General features: G+C 40.1%; 1 protein-coding gene across 1 annotated transcript in view; it reads left to right on the plus strand.

The window, feature by feature from the left end:
* LOC139952971 (uncharacterized) overlaps positions 1 to 18,071 on the plus strand; it is a 37,770-nt gene extending 19,699 nt beyond the window's left edge. The window contains exons 3-7 of the mRNA XM_071952321.1: positions 8,674 to 8,762; positions 10,025 to 10,126; positions 15,390 to 15,724; positions 16,121 to 16,203; positions 17,266 to 18,071. Coding sequence (XP_071808422.1) covers positions 8,674 to 8,762; positions 10,025 to 10,126; positions 15,390 to 15,724; positions 16,121 to 16,203; positions 17,266 to 17,462 — 806 coding nt within the window. The 3' untranslated portion in view covers positions 17,463 to 18,071. The remainder of the gene's footprint in view (positions 1 to 8,673; positions 8,763 to 10,024; positions 10,127 to 15,389; positions 15,725 to 16,120; positions 16,204 to 17,265) is intronic.
* Positions 18,072 to 19,790: the final 1,719 nt, after the last annotated feature.

Here is a 19,790-nt window from a genome sequence, read left to right on the forward strand (position 1 = left end):
AGATCCCTTTGTGTTAAAGCAGTAAACTCTATTATATTTCTCCCTGTGCTGCAAATCGCCCGTGTGGATACGGGGGCCACACATTGATGAAGGCTGGCCTGCTCAGCTCTAGCGGAAAGATTCGAAATGGAGGGGCGGATGAAAGTGTAATTCTCTCTTCACGCCTGAGTGCGGGCTCCAGCATCTTAGCTGCACGGGCTCTGATTTTGCCGTGGCGCACTCTCCGACGCCCCGTAATCTTCTTCAATTAGAAGACTAAATTTGACGGCACTTCGTCGAATGTCGCTAAATCCGTAAATCACGATGGGTGTTGGAACAGACATAGGTCTCGGGAACGGGGGGAAAACTGAAGTTTGATAATCTCTGTCGTCCGTAAAGGGATGGAATCTGGCTTTAGTTTGGATGGGAAGTAGGATTACATGGGCTTAAAGTTAAGTTCCCGAGTGGGGTAAACTCAAATCGAACTTCTCTTTTTCACTTTGGACAACGTCCATCACGTTCATGGATGATCAAGGCACACCACTGAGGTGCAACTCAAAATGGCAATTTCATTTTTTTTGGTCAGCCCCCCCCCCTCAAAACCTTTTGATCCGCCCACTAAGTGGTACATCCCATAACCCTGATAGCTCAATGATTTAAGTGCGTTGACACCTTTTAAAAAGAAACACGAGACTGCCCTCATTGTTGTATTCCCGTATGGTAGTCTGATCATAATTGTAATTTTTTAGTGTCGCGTCGTTTAATGTGCTTAATTTCCCCCTTTGTCTTCTTTTTTTTCCTTCACACGAACCACTTTAAATACCAAATTATAATCAATGCCGATACACTGAATGTTCATCAATCTTAAATATGATATGTGGCGAAGACTTATAGGCCTTTTAGGCAAACTTTCACAAGCAACATACACCGAATCAACTTAGTGTCATCTAGTGTAAACACAATCTGAAGTCGCACATCCAAATTCAACTCAAAACAAAGCAGCGTTTTTGATATATCGCCAAAAGTCCAGAGCGGTTAATAGTGTCCCATGAGGAATAAACTGCAATAGGTATGCACAATATGAGAAACGTTTCTCCGATTCAAAATTTTGGGGATAACAACTGATACCTCTTTCCATAACCACATTTAAAGACAGTGGATACTATTGGTAATTGTCAAAGACCAGCCTTCTCACTTGGTGTATCTCAACATATGCATAAAATAACAAACCTGTGGAAATTTGGGCTTGATTGGTCGTCGAAGTTGCGAGATAACTATGATAGAAGAAAAAAACACCCTTGTCACACGAAGTTGTGTGCTTTCAGATGCTTGATTTCGGGATCTCAAGTTCTAAACTTGAGGTCTCGAAATCAAGGAAAATCACTTCTTTCTCACTTGTGACTTTCCGGTCACAAGCGGTGGTTCAAAATTTGGGTAATAGCACACGAGGGTGGTTGGTATTCAATTGTGTTTTTCTATTTGGTTGGCACAAGTGTACACAATTTTTATCAGGTCTCAAAAAAGCTGGTTTTTTTTTATTATTATATCCATACGACATACGACACCATAGTTGAGTGAAGAACCAAGTGCGCACGCGCAAACTCACATACGCAAGGTCGCCCATTGTCTGTATAAAGTATGTGGGTGATTACGAGTTGTCGTTAAACGACCGCGGTACCACGGGTTCGACGTTTGAAGTCCCTTCTCTTCCTTCCTCCATGGTCTAAACACTCCATTTTCCCATTTATTATGCAGGGCCGTGGGTGTGGCCTTTTCGAAACTACGGTTTTCACCCAGGCCCCGGACCCAGAATAATACTGTACTTTCGATGGAATTTAACAAAGTGACCTGTAAAGTCAGAAACGTGGTTTCGAAAATGCTTGTTAGAATCAAACCGACCTACATCCATGTTGATATCAGTTCAGCTGATTGTCATATACACGCATTTTTTGTTCCATCATCGTGTACATGTAACACAGTCTCTCATCAAGTACATAAAGTGCAGTTAGTTATAAACCATGTACTGCTTCTCACATATGTTACTAAGGCAACATGATATCTGGGTTTGAGGTTTGGTTTTTGTACACCCAAATTTGGCGCCAATTTAATTTTCTTTCCCGATGTTGAGTAAGAACACTGACCTTTATCATTGTGCAGCCACCTTGGATTTCTCCCAATGATATCAATGTTACCAAACCGAGGCTGGAAGTACAAATTAGTCTGGTTCCTATTTGCAAAAGGATTATTTAGTATTCATTATTGTTATTCGATACGAGGTACATGACCAAGATGGAGGCAGCATGACAACGGTCTTTTGTGTCACTCTGTTTTTTCCAAAAGAAAAGGCTGACAAAGACATCCTATTATAGAGAGGCCGCACCATTATGTCATGATATAAAATATTTAGTTGTAATTGTTTAGCCATGGGCATCGAATTGCGTGTATAGCCCCCATCCCGTTGGAAACACCATCGGCCTGTATGCGTCACCCCACTGGTAAATAAACAGTAAAATGCTTCTTTAGTTTCAATCACCGGTAACGGAAGAGCCATAATAATTCCAAGCCACAATATAATTACGCTGCAACCTTCTGATCTAATTTACCAAACACATCCAAAAGTGAAAAATAGGTTATTTATATACAAGAAACCTATAATTACATTAACAAGTTTGGAGTTAGTGCGGCGAGGGGCGGCTTGGATGCTGAATACGGAACGCGTCTGCCCCAGCCGTGAAATGACGAGCGAGTGAAAATAATGACCAACACGTCTAACGTGTGATGAATGCTGGATCGTCATCGGCTAGACGTAATTCAAGTCATTGGGAGTGATATATGATTGACACGGTGTACATTTTTGCTTGACTGCGACTGGGACATCCATCAAGCTACAATGTAACAATTGGATTGTTTTATCATGAATAAAACATGGTGCACAAAGGACTCGTTTCAGAATGTCAATGTGGTGCTGGGTGGAATTATGGCACATGCTTTTGATGCACTGACAATGGTAAAAAAAAAAACATATGCTGGCATGCAAATCGAATTGCCCTTTAAGACTACTAGTATTGCAGATGTTTCAAATGGGACTAAAAATAGCTTTTCCCAGTCACTATCGGCAAAAAAATACGGCCTGTTTCATTTCCATGCATTCGTTTCTAAAGTGATTTGCCTCTTAAGTTGAAACCGTCAGTTAATTTCACTTTGAAATTATAAAGCATTATGTTCAATTGAACTTATAAGTAGTTTTTTAGCTATGCAAATTCGGAGCTCAGTTTAATTAGCAACGGTGCCACAAAGTGAGACTTCCGCAAAAGTTGTTACAAATTTGAATGATGTTCAATCTATAGTTATCTATTGTTTATTCCTATGACGCAAAAGAGCAATTTGATAACAGTTCAGAGGAGCTTTCAATTTCCCGCCAAAATAAAAAAGATCAGACGTTTAAAATGGCCGCATATATTTCCCGAAATGACCGGGAAAACCTTTATTTTTAAAACATGCAATGTTTTAAATTACTTCATGGTGCTCTACCCATTTTTATAAAAAAATAACTGACGGTCGTGAGAACTAAAAGTGGGTCAACTTTTCGTTTCAAACTGTTAGACAAAACACTATTGTTGTTGATGTTGTTGTTGTTGTTGTCGTTGTCGTTGTCGTTGTCGTTGGTGTTGGCGTTGGCGTTGGCGTTGTCGTTGGCGTTGTCGTTGTCGTTGTCGTGGTCGTGGTCGTGGTCGTGGTCGTGGTCGTGGTCGTGGTCGTTGCTGATGTCATTAATTCGATTTCAAATATAGGTCAAAGGATGAACTTCAAAGCACAAACTTCTCGTGAAACTAAAAAAAAACATAATTATAGTCCATTTCAAAAAACTATTTCTCAAATGATATTTTATTTATTGTATTACTTCTGCTATTGTTGATTTGGGTTCGTTCCTAATTCTTTGAAGGACGTTCTTTGGTTAAATTGCTTTGTTCGAAGGTTTGTATTTTGTCACTAGACACATCAGCCATGTGTATACGTCTCGCATAAATTATGACGCCTTGACTGGTAAAAATGCAAATTTAAAGTTCATTATCTCAGCGCTTTCATAATAACAAAGAGAAGAGTTGAAGGGGGGACCTTAATCTAATTGGGTGAAATTGTAAAATTCACATGGACGGTATTGCACTGTTATGGTTGACGAACACAATAATTGAATATAATTATTCGATTTAGCCGCAGGAGGAGAGAAAAAAACTATGGGGCCCGGTAACTAAGACACAATGGACGCAACCTCGAATAATGATGCCTACTACAATGTGAGGGAACGAACATTGATGCGTTGCCATGGAAACCGAACACTACGAAGATTGTTTTTTTTATTATTAAATTACTTCGAGCAATGTCACAGCATGTTTGTTTTTTTCTTTACCAGAACTGCTCCAAAAGAGAGAGAGAGAGAGATTCTAAACTAACTAATATTAATAACAAGACCGCAATATGACAAAGGCGTTCTTGTTTCATCACCGTTTTTAATCAGTTGTTTTATTTTATTTCAAGCGAAACTCACGATTATCTTTCTTATTAATAATTCTAGCTGTAAAAAGCACAGCTATAATTTGCGAAGGATATAATTTGCACAATGAACGCGTGCTGTGACGACAGCTCCAATGTCTGCATATTCATGAATAATTCTGGATGTAAAAAGCACAGCTATATAATTGGCACATAGTGGTAAGACACCCACACTCACCCAGGTTGGCATAATTTGCATATTGAACTTTTGCTGTGACGACAGCTCCAAGTTTGCATATTCAACAGAACTAAATATCTTTATACTGAATAATTAGAGCTGCAAAAGCACAGCTTATGATTGGCATAGGATGGTTAGAAATCCACAGCCCCTCCCCGGTTTGGCATTATTTGCATATTATAGAACGCGTGCTGTGACGACAGCTCCAAATTTGCATATTCAACAGAACTAATTATCTTTATTTGAATAATTAGAGCTGCAAAAGCACAGCTTATGATTGGCAGAGGAGGGTCAGAAATCCGCCTCCTCCCCCCTCCCCGGTTTTGCATAATTTGCATATTGGACGTGTGATTTGACGACAGCTTCAAATAATTATGCATATTCAGCAATGTACATATTCAACAAAAACTGATTATTTTTATTTGAATAATTAGAGCTGCAAAAGCACTAGGCAAGTTCGAGCAGCGTCCATTTGTCAACCATTTCTCGATGTATGGTTACCTGGCAAAATTCGATCAATTGTCGACAAAAGTCAACTATAGTCCCTCACTTGAACTTGCTCAATGATTCAGCAAAGGATGATTATAAATCTGCAGTCCCCCTCCCCGGTTTTGCATAATTTGCACATTAAATGGTCTGGGTACTTTTATGTAGGACACACAACACAATATCCACAGATTTACAGACCTTGGACACTATTGGTAACCGTCAAAGACAATTCTTCTCACTTGGTGTATCTCAACATATGCATAAAATAACAAACCTGTGAAAATTTGAGCTCAATTGGTCATCGAAGTTGCGAGATAATAATGAAAGCAAAAACACCCTTGTCACAAAAAGTTGTGTGCTTTCAGATGCTTGATTTCTAAATTCTAAATTTGAGGTCTCGAAATCGAATTCGTGGAAAATTACTTCTTTCCGAAAACGAAGTCACTTCAGAGGGAGACGTTGCTCGCAATGATTTATACTGTCAACCTCTCCCCGTTGCTCATTACCAATGATAATAATTATTTTGAGTATTCAGTAATTACCAATAGTGTCCATCCTGGCTTTAAACTGACACGGTTCGAAGACAATGATGGTAGAATGCATCCCTTAAAATATTACTGTGTAAGTTTAATGCAAATCTTTTGAACATCGTGTTTTGTTTTACAAAAAAGTACCCCAATCCTTGAAACGTGTGCTGTGACGACAGCTCAAATTTGGCATATTATGCTTTGCATTATTAGCAGAAGGCCACGTTTGCCCGTAACATGTAAAGGTCATTCGGCCGAAACATAACCAGCCAAAGAGAAAGGCAGAAGAGTGAAGTAGACGTTACATGCTATGGTTTGCAACCCTAGAAATAAAAATAATTACAAACCTTCGACTGCTATTCGGAGCCAAACCTTAAAGCCATTGGACACTTTCGGTAAACAGTATTGTCCAAAGGCCCACACTTCGTGTATTACAACTTATATATAAAATAACAAACCTGTGAAAATTTAGGCTCAATTGTTTTAATGTTTTCTCAAAAAGTAATGCATTTCAAGGAATAATATTTCAAGAGAAGTCTTTTACCATTACCTTCTGTAAACCCTGTAAGTTATTTGTAAATCTGTGAACTGTTGTTTCTGTTCCGAAAGTGTATAATGGCTTTAAAGGCACTGGACACTATTGGTAATTACTAAAAATAATTATAAGCATCAAAACTTACTTGGTAACGAGTAAGGGGGAGTTGTTGATAGTATAAAACATTGTTACAATTGGCTTCCTCTGAAGTAACGTAGTTTTCGACAAAAAAAGTAATTTTCAACGAATTTGATTTGGAAACCTCAGAAGTAGATTTTGAGGTCCCGAAATCAAGCATCTGAGAGCAACCAACTTCGCGTGACAAGGGTGTGTTTTCTTCCATTATTATCTCGCAACTTCGACGACCAATTGAGTTCAAATTTTTACAGCTTTGTTATTGTGTGACTATGTTGAGATACACCAAGTGAGAAGACTGGTATTTGACAATTACGTCTTTCTGATCAGACAGAAAGTTCGTGCTGCGGTTTTTATGGCCCTTTCTGACTGTGCTCACAATTTTAATAATTAGTATGTGTTATTCGAAAACATAAATCGAGACAACAATCGCATAAAAACAAACAATGAAAATGACACAGATCACAATCGAACGTTTAAAATGTTCACAATTTTTTGAATACATAATTTTCTACTGGTGGTTTTCCAAGGTTGATGTTATTAAGCTTTTCCCCCAATTATTCGTTTATCCAACTGAACAATACAAACTGAAACCCTATAAAACCGAACTATTTCCTCCGGCACCGTTGCAGTTAAGCACCAAATAAGGCTCCTATAAAAAAATAAAAAAATAAAAAAAGGAAAAATCCTTTAAATGTCTAATTCGCTTGCCCCAATTACGGGAAGAAGAAATCGTGAGCGCGACATCTTTGCAGCGTGTCAACAAAATTAGGTTGACTCTAATGGGATATAGATACGTAATTAGATTTAAAACGTTAGCTTTCCGCTGAACAAACAACATCAGTACGGACTAGAGAAAACCCTTAACATTTACTCAACAATAAATTGCACGGTATATGGTAAAGAGTGTACACACGTATACACTTGAGCAGACCTTTAAAATATTGAAGTGATCGGTGAGCAAAGAAATAGGTGAATTCTGAGGGGGGGGGGCGGTCATCACAGGCCGCGGGGAGCGGTATTATGAAATGACCAAGTCACGAAGCCACTTTTAATGGCTTAAAAGACGTTCTCCGGTGATGGGTGCTTTATAATTGAGTTATCTGCGACAATATTTGTTCGAGTCTGGACGAAGTTTGATCGTGAGAGGATTTTTTCCAAGACGAATTATTTGGGGATGTTTTTTAAAGCAATTACAGCGGATAATACTATTGGGAACTTGAATGAGTGGATGGTCACGGCTTTTAAGTGGAAGACTGTATTGGACGTGCGCCGACTCTGGACTGACTGCCGAATTATTGATACTAGCCTGATTCGGAATGTGGGCAAATCTCAAACATGGGAACTTGAATGAGTGGTTGATTGCGGCTGTGGTTGATATAGTACTGACGTGTCCCGACTCTGGATTGACTGCCGACTCTGGATTGACTGCCGAATTAAGATAATGGTAGCCAGAGTGTTGGTATAATTTATAACATGGGAACTTGAATGAGTGGTTGATTGCGGCTTTTAAAACGGACTACTATAATGCTGTATTGACGTGTGCCGACTTTGGATTAATTGCCGAACAGAATGTGGTGTAACAACATGGGACTTGATTAAGCGGTTGATTGCGGCTTTCAGTGGAAGACTTGACGTGTGCCGACTGTGAATGGACTGCCGAATCATTGATGGTAGCCCGATCCAGATTGTGGGCCAGTTTGTAATTTGCAAGAGGTGACGTGTGGCGACTCTGGATTTACTGCCGAATTGAGATGATGGTATAGCCTGATTCAGAATGTGGGCCAATTTAGAATTTTCAAGAGGTGAGACTCAATACTTGTCTTGTTGGGTTTTTTTGTTGGGGTGGGCGGCTTCGTCTCCACAAACCCATCACGATGCTGAAAGGTATTAACTGGCTTCATTTTGAAGGATGAATACAATCTTTTTGTACAAACTCGTGTGCTTTCAGATGCCTAAAAACATAAGGCTTCAAGCCTAAAGGCCGGTTTATAGTCGGTCGCGCGATGGTCGCGCGACGGAAATCTTGCGCGCAATCCTAAGACTGAGGCCTAAAAACCGCGTCTTTTTATGATTGCGCGTCAAGATTTCCGACGCCCGACCATCGCGCGACCGACTATAACTCGGCCTTAAGTCATTTAATATTTGAGTGAGAAACTACCTCTCTCTTCAGAGGGAGCCGTTTCTCACAATGTTTTACACTATCAACAGCAATTATTTTGAGTAATTACCAATAGTGTCCAGTGTCTCTAACTGTTTCTTTCTCTTCGTTGTTGCAGATGGGGATATATCCTACGCGAGTGACGCGGACGATGGTTTTGCCAGGCGGAAACAACGACGCAACAGAACTACGTTCAGCTTACAACAGGTTAGCTCATTTTACATTTTCCACTCGATCCGTCATTAGATACTGAAGATCACAATACCGTAGAAATTACAGGGACCAATTTAATCAAGCCGAGCACGCACTAAGTTAATTTCAAGTTGTCTTGTCTTCAGCACTTTTAATTCTCCAAGGTTTGGTATCGCTTTTGTATCCAACCGACAATCAAGCACCCTTGGCTTAACGTCCTAACTTAAAGGCAGTGGCAATATTGGTAATTACTCAAAACAATTATTAGCATAAAACCTTACTTGGTGACGAGTAACGGAGAGCTATTGATGGTATAAAACATTGTGAGAAACGGCCCCCTCTGAAGTAATGTACTTTTCGAGAAAGAAGTAATTTTCCACGACTTTGATTTCGAGACCTCAGAATTAGATTTTGAGGTCTCGAAATCAAGCATCTGAAAGCAAACAACTTCGCGTGACAAGGGTGTGTTTTCTTTCATTATTATCTCGCAATTCGACAACCAATTGAGTTCAAATTTTCACAGGTTTGTTATTTTATGGTTATGTTGAGATACAGCAAGTGAGAAGACTGGTCTTTGATAATTAACAATAGTGTACAGTGTCTTTAAGGACCAACGTAAACGTAAACGATTGGTGTTAAGCAGTTACACTTCTCTTGCTTAGCTGAAACGGGTTACCAGCCAAAAACAGTGTTCGGGTAGCATACTATATGTGTGACTGGTTTCCTCCAAGTTTCTAGCACTGATGAATGTCCGCTTTCGAGAAAGACGTCAACAGGGCCAAATCTCATAAAGCTATTTAGCAGAAAATACTACTTGGCAAATTTCTTTGCTAAACTAAACAAAATAAGTTGGCCATCAGTCGCAACAATGTAAACTTTAAGGGATGTTGGCTATTAACCTTCTTTGATAAGCGAGATAACCAACAGTTGCTCCAGGTACTAAAGACACCGACAAACCAACCGATTCGTCCAGCTCCAGACTAAGGGGGGATTCGAACTTGGATCTAAAGAGGTGAAAGCCAAGATAAATTTAGTCTTGTTAGGTTGGCTGATGTTTTTATGCGTATCCGAAGGCCGTATCCGAAGGCCGTATCCGAATTGCGAATTGGCGGCTACAGCTACGGCTACGGCTGTTGCTAAGCGCGTTGTTAAGGGCCGTACTATACTTCAACGCACGATGACGCGGCGATCTAGCCATAGCCGTAGCTGAAGCCGCCAACTCTCAATTAGGACACAGTCTAATCTCAACTGATTTTTTATTACCTTTAAACCTATAGCTGGAAGAATTGGAGACAGCCTTCGCGAAAACTCACTACCCTGATGTATTCACGCGAGAAGACCTGGCCATGAGGATAAATTTAACCGAGGCTAGAGTTCAGGTAAGGTCACTTCCGGTTTGAAAACGCTCGATCGTTTGAAAACGTTCGATATTTTACTGGGAAAAATGTACGTAGCTCTGAAAATGCTAATCACTTTGTAGAGATTCGGAGATAGTGTGGCACTTTCAGAGCTCCGTAGAAATGGCAGTGATAAAACCAACGTCATTCAATGTTGAATTTTACAGAGAATTATAACAATGGCCTTTTCGAAACTCAATTGAGATACGGCTTAGGCTTCTTCGGTTCTGTTGTAAAAGTGTGTTTAAGGTATGGCTTCGATCAGTTAAGCCTGAGCCGGAGCCAAGCTCAAACCGATAGTTTCGAAAAGGGCCCAACTTTAGTACAGCTTACAACAGTAGACTTGTTTCATCCCCTTCAAAGGAAACCTCTTGAAGGCAAATTTACTTGTCATAGTTTAAATATTAGGATTGCACGCGCAGGGGCCTACCGTACCCGTCATCATAATTCACGACAACTTTATTTATTGTCTACTAAATTTGCCCAGTAATTGGATAATATCTCGAGGCGCACTCATAGTTACCGATTAAACTAAAACAAAGTGTAGTAAGCACTGTAATGTACGTGATGTTATGAATATTAAAGGCTTTATTGGGTGAGGTGTCATTATCCGTGAATCACGACCGTAAACCTCTCCCAACCTTCCTCACACTCCATGCCCACAGTTTCCCCCCTTCTCATTCCCCGTCACTCGCCCTTTTTTTCCACGGTGAAGAAATTGCACGGGTTTGTTACCGAGGTGTTACACCATCTGCCGTGATTGGGCGAGGGAGGTGGCGGGGCCGTAGTCCCCAGAGCCCGGCGTGGTTGCTAGCCGGGACGCGGTGCATGGTGATTGCCCGCTTGGATGGCTCGTAGCCAGTCAATAATTAAGCAGCTGTATTTAGATATTATTTTTTTGTATCGCTGATTAATCCGCCTCAGCAGTGTTGATTTAAAATGTTGGCCTTATTTGTTTACAGGTATGAACTCGACAATCGTAATGAATAACATTTTTGGGGCGAGTGTCCACAATGTTTATAAACTTTTTCAGTGAAAAAAAAAAAAAAAAATCACAGACTTGGCTGGGCGCCAATTTCATAAAGCGGTTAAGCAGAAAATCCTAGACAAAATGTCGTTTGCTTAGCAAAAGTATTGAGAAGGGCACCAGTCAAAACAATGGTCAACTCAATGTAAGTTGGCTGGTACATGTTTCTGTTTAAGCAATACTTTTCTGTGCTAAGCATGTGTTTGTGCTTACAGGCTTTTCGAATCGGGCACACAGTTAGCTTATCATTTTCTGTACCACAACAATGGCAATGGCATTGTCATTGTCATAAAAATGGGACTTGTAATTTGGACAGGTGACTAGCCAGCAGAGGAAGGACTACATAGGGTGCGTTCGTTTAGCTTCCCTGGGTCGACGCCGGTGTGTGGCGGGTTTTTTTCCAGGACGAACGTGGGTAATTATCTGCACACGTTCGTCCTGGAAAAAAAAAACACGCCACACACGGGGGTCGACCCAGGGAAGCTAAACGAACGCACCCATAGCCAGACTAGCAAGACTGGAAGCAGTAGACTAGCCAGCAGGACTAGTTAGACCATTTCTTCCTCCATGGTTAGACAGAATTCTGACTGGTCCTCGAGTGTTTTAACTGACATATGTTGGTCAAAGACGGACCAGTTGGTAAAAGCTGCTTGGTCTTAAATAAAACATTTAGGTTGCAATATTTTCGTGTTTCTCTCTTTTAAATTATTACGTGTTAACAAAGGTTTTAAAAAGGGGGGCTCTATAGCCTGTCTTTTATTGTTTTACAGCTTAAAGCTCTATGTTAGTGTTATGTGGTATTTTTTCCTTAAAGTTTCATCATAATTTTCAAGAAACAAAATATATCGAAGTCCGAAATCTTTCACAAAAATTGCACTTAGGCCTGCCGTGTTCATTAAGTATCCATGTCGCGCACACACACAAAAAAAATTCTAACCTAATATTAACATGGCAACATTTTATACGCTCCCCTGAAAAACCGTTCCTTATTGGAAAAACAAAATGCGGTACCTTTGTCTCCTCGAGCTTCCTTAAAGTGCATCACCCAGTTTCTTCGGGTATCTTATAGAAAACTCAATCAGTTTGTAGGTCACTGAAGAACAGACGGTTCTACGGCGACTAGAGAAAAAAAAACATAACTCACTTATGTAACCATTATGTTCCGTTGCAAACCATTACAGAGGCTAGAGAATGGCGCGGGGAGAAAGTGCGGGCGCACCTGGTGTGGAGGTGTAAGGTAACCCGTACCAACCCCTCGTAGGACCACCTTGCTTCACTAATCATAACCCTCCCCACAGACCCCCCGAGTAACAGTATCACAGTTCTTGCTCATCTCCCTGCCATGCCTGCCCTTCCCCCGGTGGACTCCGTCTCCTCGAATCTCGACACAGGTGCGGGGACTGTAATCATATAATTGAGTTTTTCTTCTCTAACATGATAAGGAATTGAGTCAATTAGATTATTGGTCTCCGAAGCGCTTTGTTGCCTTGGCCGGGGTGTGCTGTGCAAAAGCCCTGCTACTTTTTTAACCGTTCAATATATAATATAACGCGAGGTGCGGTTCGCGCGGGTTATAATTGGAAGTGGGGGAAGACATGTTTTATTTATATTGGATCCCCAACTTCGTGTACTATCACCTCTGTGTCATATTTCCCTTGCTCGGATCGATAAGTTATCATGTCTCCTTTGTGTGAGAGTTCAATTAGATTAATAAATAAACAATCCATGTATATATAAACAACAGCGTTCTTTATGTTTGGGGTGTAGATTTATTGAGGTAACTGAAACACAATAAATATTCCTAGACACCTATACGTCATTTTTAGGGACTTTTTAATCGTGGCAATCTGGCAAGAGTTCCGTTTTCGTGTGCTTTAAATCTCTTTTAGAATTGTAAATTCAAAATGCAATTTGGTTGTTGGATCGAATTTTTAAAATATTTTTAAATAAACCATCAACCATAGAAAAAAAGTCCCAGTGGCTAAAGTTTCCTTAAAACCATCTCCTTTGAAGAATGCAGCCCCGGTACCAAACTATAGCAGTGCATCAAGCACGCGAACAGTATTGTTGCAGATCTTCTTTTATTGACACAATAAAATTTAAAAAATAATAATTGTAACACAAAATGATTGATACCGAATGAATGTCGATGGACAAGAAAGTAAGAAATATCTTCCTTCTCAATAATAGAATTAAGCTCGCTTTGGTGGGAAAAAAAAACACAGAATTCCCAACAAAACCCTTACCAAAGCACTAACGCCGTCAGAAGAAAAACACCACAACATAATTATTTTTTTAACCAAATTTACGAAACCAAACTCCAATAAAATTAGCTACTGTGTTTGTTTAGCATACCATCCTCCTCATTATATACCAACCCTTAACGATCTTGGCATTGCAAGTTTAATAGAGCAGACTTCATCATTTCACGGTCCGGCAGACATGTTTTTTTCCTTCTCTGCTCTCTATTTGCAACGCTTCACGTCTCACAGTTTGTCCTTTTTTCCCGCTCTTTTCTTTTTTACTCTCTTTCAACTCTGCATCGATACGCCGGCCTCCCCAACGTTTCCTAACTCTTCGTAACCCCTAGCGTCACACCCGGGTAATTAATGTCCAAACTGGTAAGGAACCCAACCGAGGTAGCTTGCTATGAATACACACCAGATATCATATAATTGGATACGAAGCCATTAAGAGCTCCGTCCAAGCTACCCCCCCCCCCCCTTCATGATGACAGGCCGCCTGTACTTCGCTACGTCACGGGTCAAAATTTATTGGGTTTTATTTTCAGAGTCCACCAAAATGGCGTGGCACGTGGCGTGACATCTGGTGCAACTGTAACCGTTTCGGTCAAAAAATATATAAACAAAATAGCATCCTCATCTGGTGTACAAAATGCCATTAGGCTCCCCACGCAACATTGTCCCTCTGCCATAATGAGACAGATTCTAAATAAAAAAAGATTGAGGATCAAAATCAATTTTGAAGGCTCTAAGAAGCTTTGACGAAATGCCTTGGGGTGCACGCAGATAGCCATTAACGGCACATGCAAGAGTCTAGTGACAAGAAAATATGAATGTTAAATCAACCACGAAGTCTCGTTTTTTATAGAAGAACAACAAAAGCTGTCCCGCCGTTTCAATTTCCGGATCAGATGTTCAGCTCGCGTGACCTATATCACAAGGAAGCCATCTTTGTTTGAATCCTAGGGTTCACCCGGTAGTGTGTATGGCCAAATACACAATAGGGGCCAGTCTATATTCCAAACCTAGGTACATCGTGTGATAGAAAAGGAAGCTTCGTTGTATTTTGCAACATGTTTGGGATCCACGTGTTGCAAAGTAAAGGATTTTTTTAAACGCACTCACTCGAAATGGGTGAAAAAAACACTCAAACAACTCCCCAAAAATACTAACCAAACAGAACATTGTTTTAAGTGACACCAAACTATCCACCACATCTTGCTGTCATCCTATAAACGCTTTACTGGTATGCATTAAACAATTGTACACTCCCTAAAAATCCCGAATTAGAATTTTGACCTTGACTCTGGGGCACGACCCATTTCTGGATCAAGTTGACCCAGAAACCGGTTTTGAAAATGAAATTTCAACTCGGATTCTGTGTCAGTTCGGCCCATTTCTGGGTCACTCTTTTAAAGAAACTTGACACTATTGGTAACTGTCAAAGACCAGTCTCTCACTTGGTGTATCTCAACATGCATAAAATAACAAACCTGTGAACATTTTGACTCAATGGTCGTCGAAGTTGCGAGAGAATAATGGAAGAAAAACACCCTTGTGGCACAAGTTGTGTGCCTTCAGATGCCTTGAATTCGAAACCACAGCTGAGATCTCGAAATCAGTTCAAATATTTTAGCGAGAAATTACTTCTTCCTCCAAAACTACGTTACTTCAGAGGGAGCCGTTTACAGCAGTGTTTTATACTATCAACAGCTCTCCATTGCTCGTTACCGAGTAAGATTTTATGCTTAACAATGACTTTGAGTAATTACCGATAGTGTCAAGTGTCTTAAAACATGTTCTGGGCCACACTGACCCAGAAGTGGGTCAAGCTCTTCGAGACACGAATTCCGGGTCAACTCGAAATCTTTTAGAGCACACTGCCTTCTCCTCAGTATACATTTTTGTAATTTCATTGTTGAATTCATGCTAGCCTTAAGTAGGGAAGTAATCGATTCTTTTTTACTTCATGCAGGTTTGGTTTCAGAATCGACGAGCCAAATGGCGGAAAGCTGAACGCATGAAGAGTGACCACAAGAGTGGTGGCGGTCATACGAGCGATTCCAACTCGACCGACGAATCGGCAAAGATCGACAACAACGAAGCATCACCCGAGTCGACTACGGGCGTTGAGGGCGGAGAAGAGTTCCTCACCGTCAAGAAGACGTCGTCAAGTCCAAGAAGTGTGCCTGTCTCGCCCACGGTGACCACGCCCAGATCTGGTATGGTGACCGCGCCCATATCGCCTGGCTCGTTTCATCAGGGACACGTCCCTTTGTTGTGGGCGGGGCCTGCTTCGGGGTTAGACAGGTAGGCATCACAAAATATTATGGAGTGCAGTTTGATGGTCGTATAACTAAAAACTGTTTTGGTTTGAACTTGCCTTTGGTTTATCAATGACTACACCGAAACAGTTATTGGTTACACTACTGCGAAAATGCAACCGTGGGATGCTGGTTATGACGTCATCACAACAGCAACAAAATGGCGATCGAGCATCCTCTGCATGCAATCTTGGTTTTAAAGGGAAAAAAAATCCGAGTAAATTTGAAAGAATGATTCATGAGTAGAAGAATCATGGTTCGGTCCAATTGTCTTCAATGTGAAGTCTAGGAGCAATAGTCCCAACGTCTTGTAAAATTAAGCCTTGGTAGTACATGTGATTTAAAAAAATATAAGTAATGTCTTTTTTCTCTTTTCTTGAAGATACAACCCAGCCTTGTGTTCATTTCCTGCCTCGCTAACAACGCCTTATGCATCTCAACTGATGTCTTACGCAGCAAGAAAAGGTAATGGTACGACATTACAATAGAAAAATGAGTATCAGAAGAAGGGGAGTGGCTAACAAGGCGAAGGGGTGGTGAAAACAAACTTAAAGGCACTGGACACCCTTGGTAATTGTCGAATACCAGTATTCTCACTTGATGTCTCGAAACATACTTTCTAAATGTAAAAGAGTGAAAAACACCACTCTTTACTTTTCGAGCTGTCCCTTATTATGGCTCGTCAAGTAGAGTTGTGGTTATTTCACTCTTTTAGAGGGGTTTCACTCCAGGACAGAGTGAAAAATCACTCAAAAAGATGCAAATTTCAATCTAAAAGAGAGGACGACCACTCGAAAAAGAGTTGTCCTTCATATGGTTCTTCAAAGAGTGCTTTTTTCACTATTTTACATTAAAAGAGTAAGCAACAAATCTGTGAAATTTGACTCAAGTTGGTCATCGAAGTTGCAAGAGAATAATGAAAGGGAAAAACACCCTTGTTGCACAATGTGTGTGCTTTCAGATGATAATAAAAAAAGCTTCAGGCCTGATGTATGGTAATAATTTTGAGGGAGAAATTACCTCTTTCTCAAAAACTACATTACTACAGAGGCGGAGTGCATGTTATCAAGTACGTTTTTATGCTAACAATTTTTTGTTGAGTAATTACCAAAAGTGTCGAGTGCCTTTAAAACGAAAAGATGGGCCACCTTCGGAAGTTAAGTATTCAAAATAGTTCTTGGTTATCTTCACCTTCACGTCGTTTGTTTTGCGTGATGACTAAAACAGGGACAGATTGGGAGTGCCCTAATTATTGGGGATATTGTCTAGACATGAACAAAAACACCTTGATATTTTTACGAATTATACTATTGTATAAATAAATGTTAATAAGATAACATTGTTTTTAAAACAACATTGTTTTGTTCTTACCTACAGAAAGATAGCCTTACTTGAAAGAAAAGAAATAGATATATATTGGTTTCGTCATCTATAGCTCAAGCGTGTTTGCATTCGAAACTATATAGATAACTGAACACATGTCGAGTATATTATTAAGTTTACTAATTGATTGTGTTGTTCCCACAGGTTCGTACAATCCCTTCATGTACGGCAGTTACAGTCTGGCAAACAGCCTCAAGTCCCCGCCTCTCTCATCATTCGCTGTACTTGAAAATCAAGAAAAGAGATCCCTTAGTCTGGCAGCGCTACGTATGCGTGCTAGAGAGTACAGCGAGGCGGTGGCCAGAGCGGCAGTTGGTGGGCCACGTGCTTCAGTTATTTGACAACGTTTTTGACCTTTTTTGTCTCAAAGGGTAGCCTTTTCTTCACTTGTGGATATTTCTAAATTATCACCATGACAACAAAGTGTTTTATTAAAAATTATACTGCATCCCGGTTGTGTTTCTTAAGAGTATAATACGGGTTGTTTATCAACAGGGAATTGTGCAATCATTGTTTAAAGGGAAGGTACACGTTTGGCAATTGGAACCCACTGTTTGTCTCAATCACAGGTGTAGATATACCATAAACTATCCTGTGAAAATGTCATTTCACAATGTGGTAGCTTTTTTTGGAGAGATTGCCAAAAATCTAGAGCGGTTATGTCCACAGGTAGAATAACCTTGCTTTTGGAATACACAATCTGAGACTGGGAAACGTTACTGGCTAACAGTTAGTAACGCTTCTCAGATTCAAAATTTATGGGGGATATAAAAAGTGATATAATTTTGTTCATAACCGCAGTATTTTGAAGTGAAAAGAAACTCAAAATGCATTCTATCCAAAGTTGCTGTACTTCTTACCAAGTAGGTATTAAAGGAACACGTTGCCTTGGATCGGACGAGTTGGTCAAAACAAAAGCGTTTGTAACCGTTTTTTATATAATGCATATGGTTGGAAAGATGTTTTAAAAGTAGAATACAATGATCCACACAAGTTTGCTTCGAAATTGCGTGGTTTTCCTTCTACTGTGCGAACTAACACGGTCGGCCATTTATGGGAGTCAAAATTTTGACCCCCATAAATGGCCGACGTGCTAGTCGACGAGGTAAATGGAAAACCACGCAATTTCGAGTCATGTTTGTGTGGATCTTTGTATTCTACTTTTACAACATCTTTCTACCCATATGCATTTTATAAAAAACGGTTACAAACGCTTTTCAAAGACCAACTCGACCGATCCAAGGCAACGTGTTCCTTTAATTGCCATCAATAGACGATGTGACCTATGTTTACGTTCAAACCGCCCTGTTGAAAAAAACACTGTATACGTCATGTTTCGCCGGGCAAAAAGACACGTAGTCATGGTAAGATTGCATACACTTTCTAGCTGGCTGCCAAAACAAGGTTGTGCCCGGCGGTATGCGCGCGAATCATGTTATTGTTTTCGTGTGACGTCAGAGGTCACATTGTCTATTGTCAGAGTCGTTACCAAACGAATACAGTCCCTTTAAATTCAAAAACCATCAAAGACTTTACCCGTCATCAGGGAAGAGTTCCTGTTATTGTGGTAAAGTTGATCTTTCACTTTCACCTCTTCAAAACCTCAAAATTCTAAGCCTAGTTTGTGTCTTTCAGGGTGTCTTTGAGTATTTAGCCCTCGGCCAACAAGCATTGTTTGTTACAAAGTCTTTGAAAGACAAAATTATTAACTTAAAGTGATTACTATTTTCACCGGTGTCTTTGACTTCAATCAATTTTTGCACCGTGTAGTCTACAGCATTATTGTAATTTTGTTTTATGTACATGTATATAATATTACGCAAATTAATAATATGTAAATTATTTATTATTTATTGGTAACATGTGATTTTTGTCACTGGTGTTTATAAGTTGTATGTATATAGGGTATTTCACACTGTTTGTATATTATATTATTCCGGGGAATTTTAACTCAACATTTGGAAAATGTTTTGCCTTTTTTCGTCGGGTCTCTTGTCTCAAAAAGCACAGTAATTAGTAGCTTCTCAAACACATGATAGTCGCCAGATCATTTCACTGTGATTTGGTCGCGTATTATACCTTTCTATTGAATTGAATCAAGTATATAAAAACACATGCGCGCCGGTTGGCGTGTACCACCGAATGTGGGCAATGCACTAAATCGTGTTAGCAGATGTTGTGACCAAATTCAACATTTTCTGCAACCTTTCCATCAAACAAATTGATCCCATGGTTCGTTGCTTTGTTTCCAACAATTTTAGCCCTAAGTTTTTCGAGTATTATTGTGAAATATTGTTACATGCCAAACTGTGGCTATATTCTGTTTTTACTTTGCATTTATGACCTCCGGTAGTTCCTTGGGTGACAAAACTCTGGATGTGGTGACGTTGCAACATGCCTTTACGGAGACCATGACTGGCTATGGCTGCGGCTTTTGCTTATAACCTGGCCCATGCTAGAGTACCAGTGATGATAGCCAACGGCTAACGATGTCACAGCCATTAAAAAGCCAGTAAAAATCGGAAGCCATGTTCATAGTGCGGCCATGATACAAATTATGTTTCCCCAGAAGACGATCAGAAAATACAGTGATCGAAACGTCGAGTTGAAACCAAAGGTTCTTCAAGTTTTTACTGAAATTCATTTAACCAAACATAATAATATACAGA

This window comes from Asterias amurensis, chromosome 21 (assembly GCF_032118995.1).
Source record: "Asterias amurensis chromosome 21, ASM3211899v1".
NCBI lineage: Eukaryota > Metazoa > Echinodermata > Asteroidea > Forcipulatida > Asteriidae > Asterias > Asterias amurensis.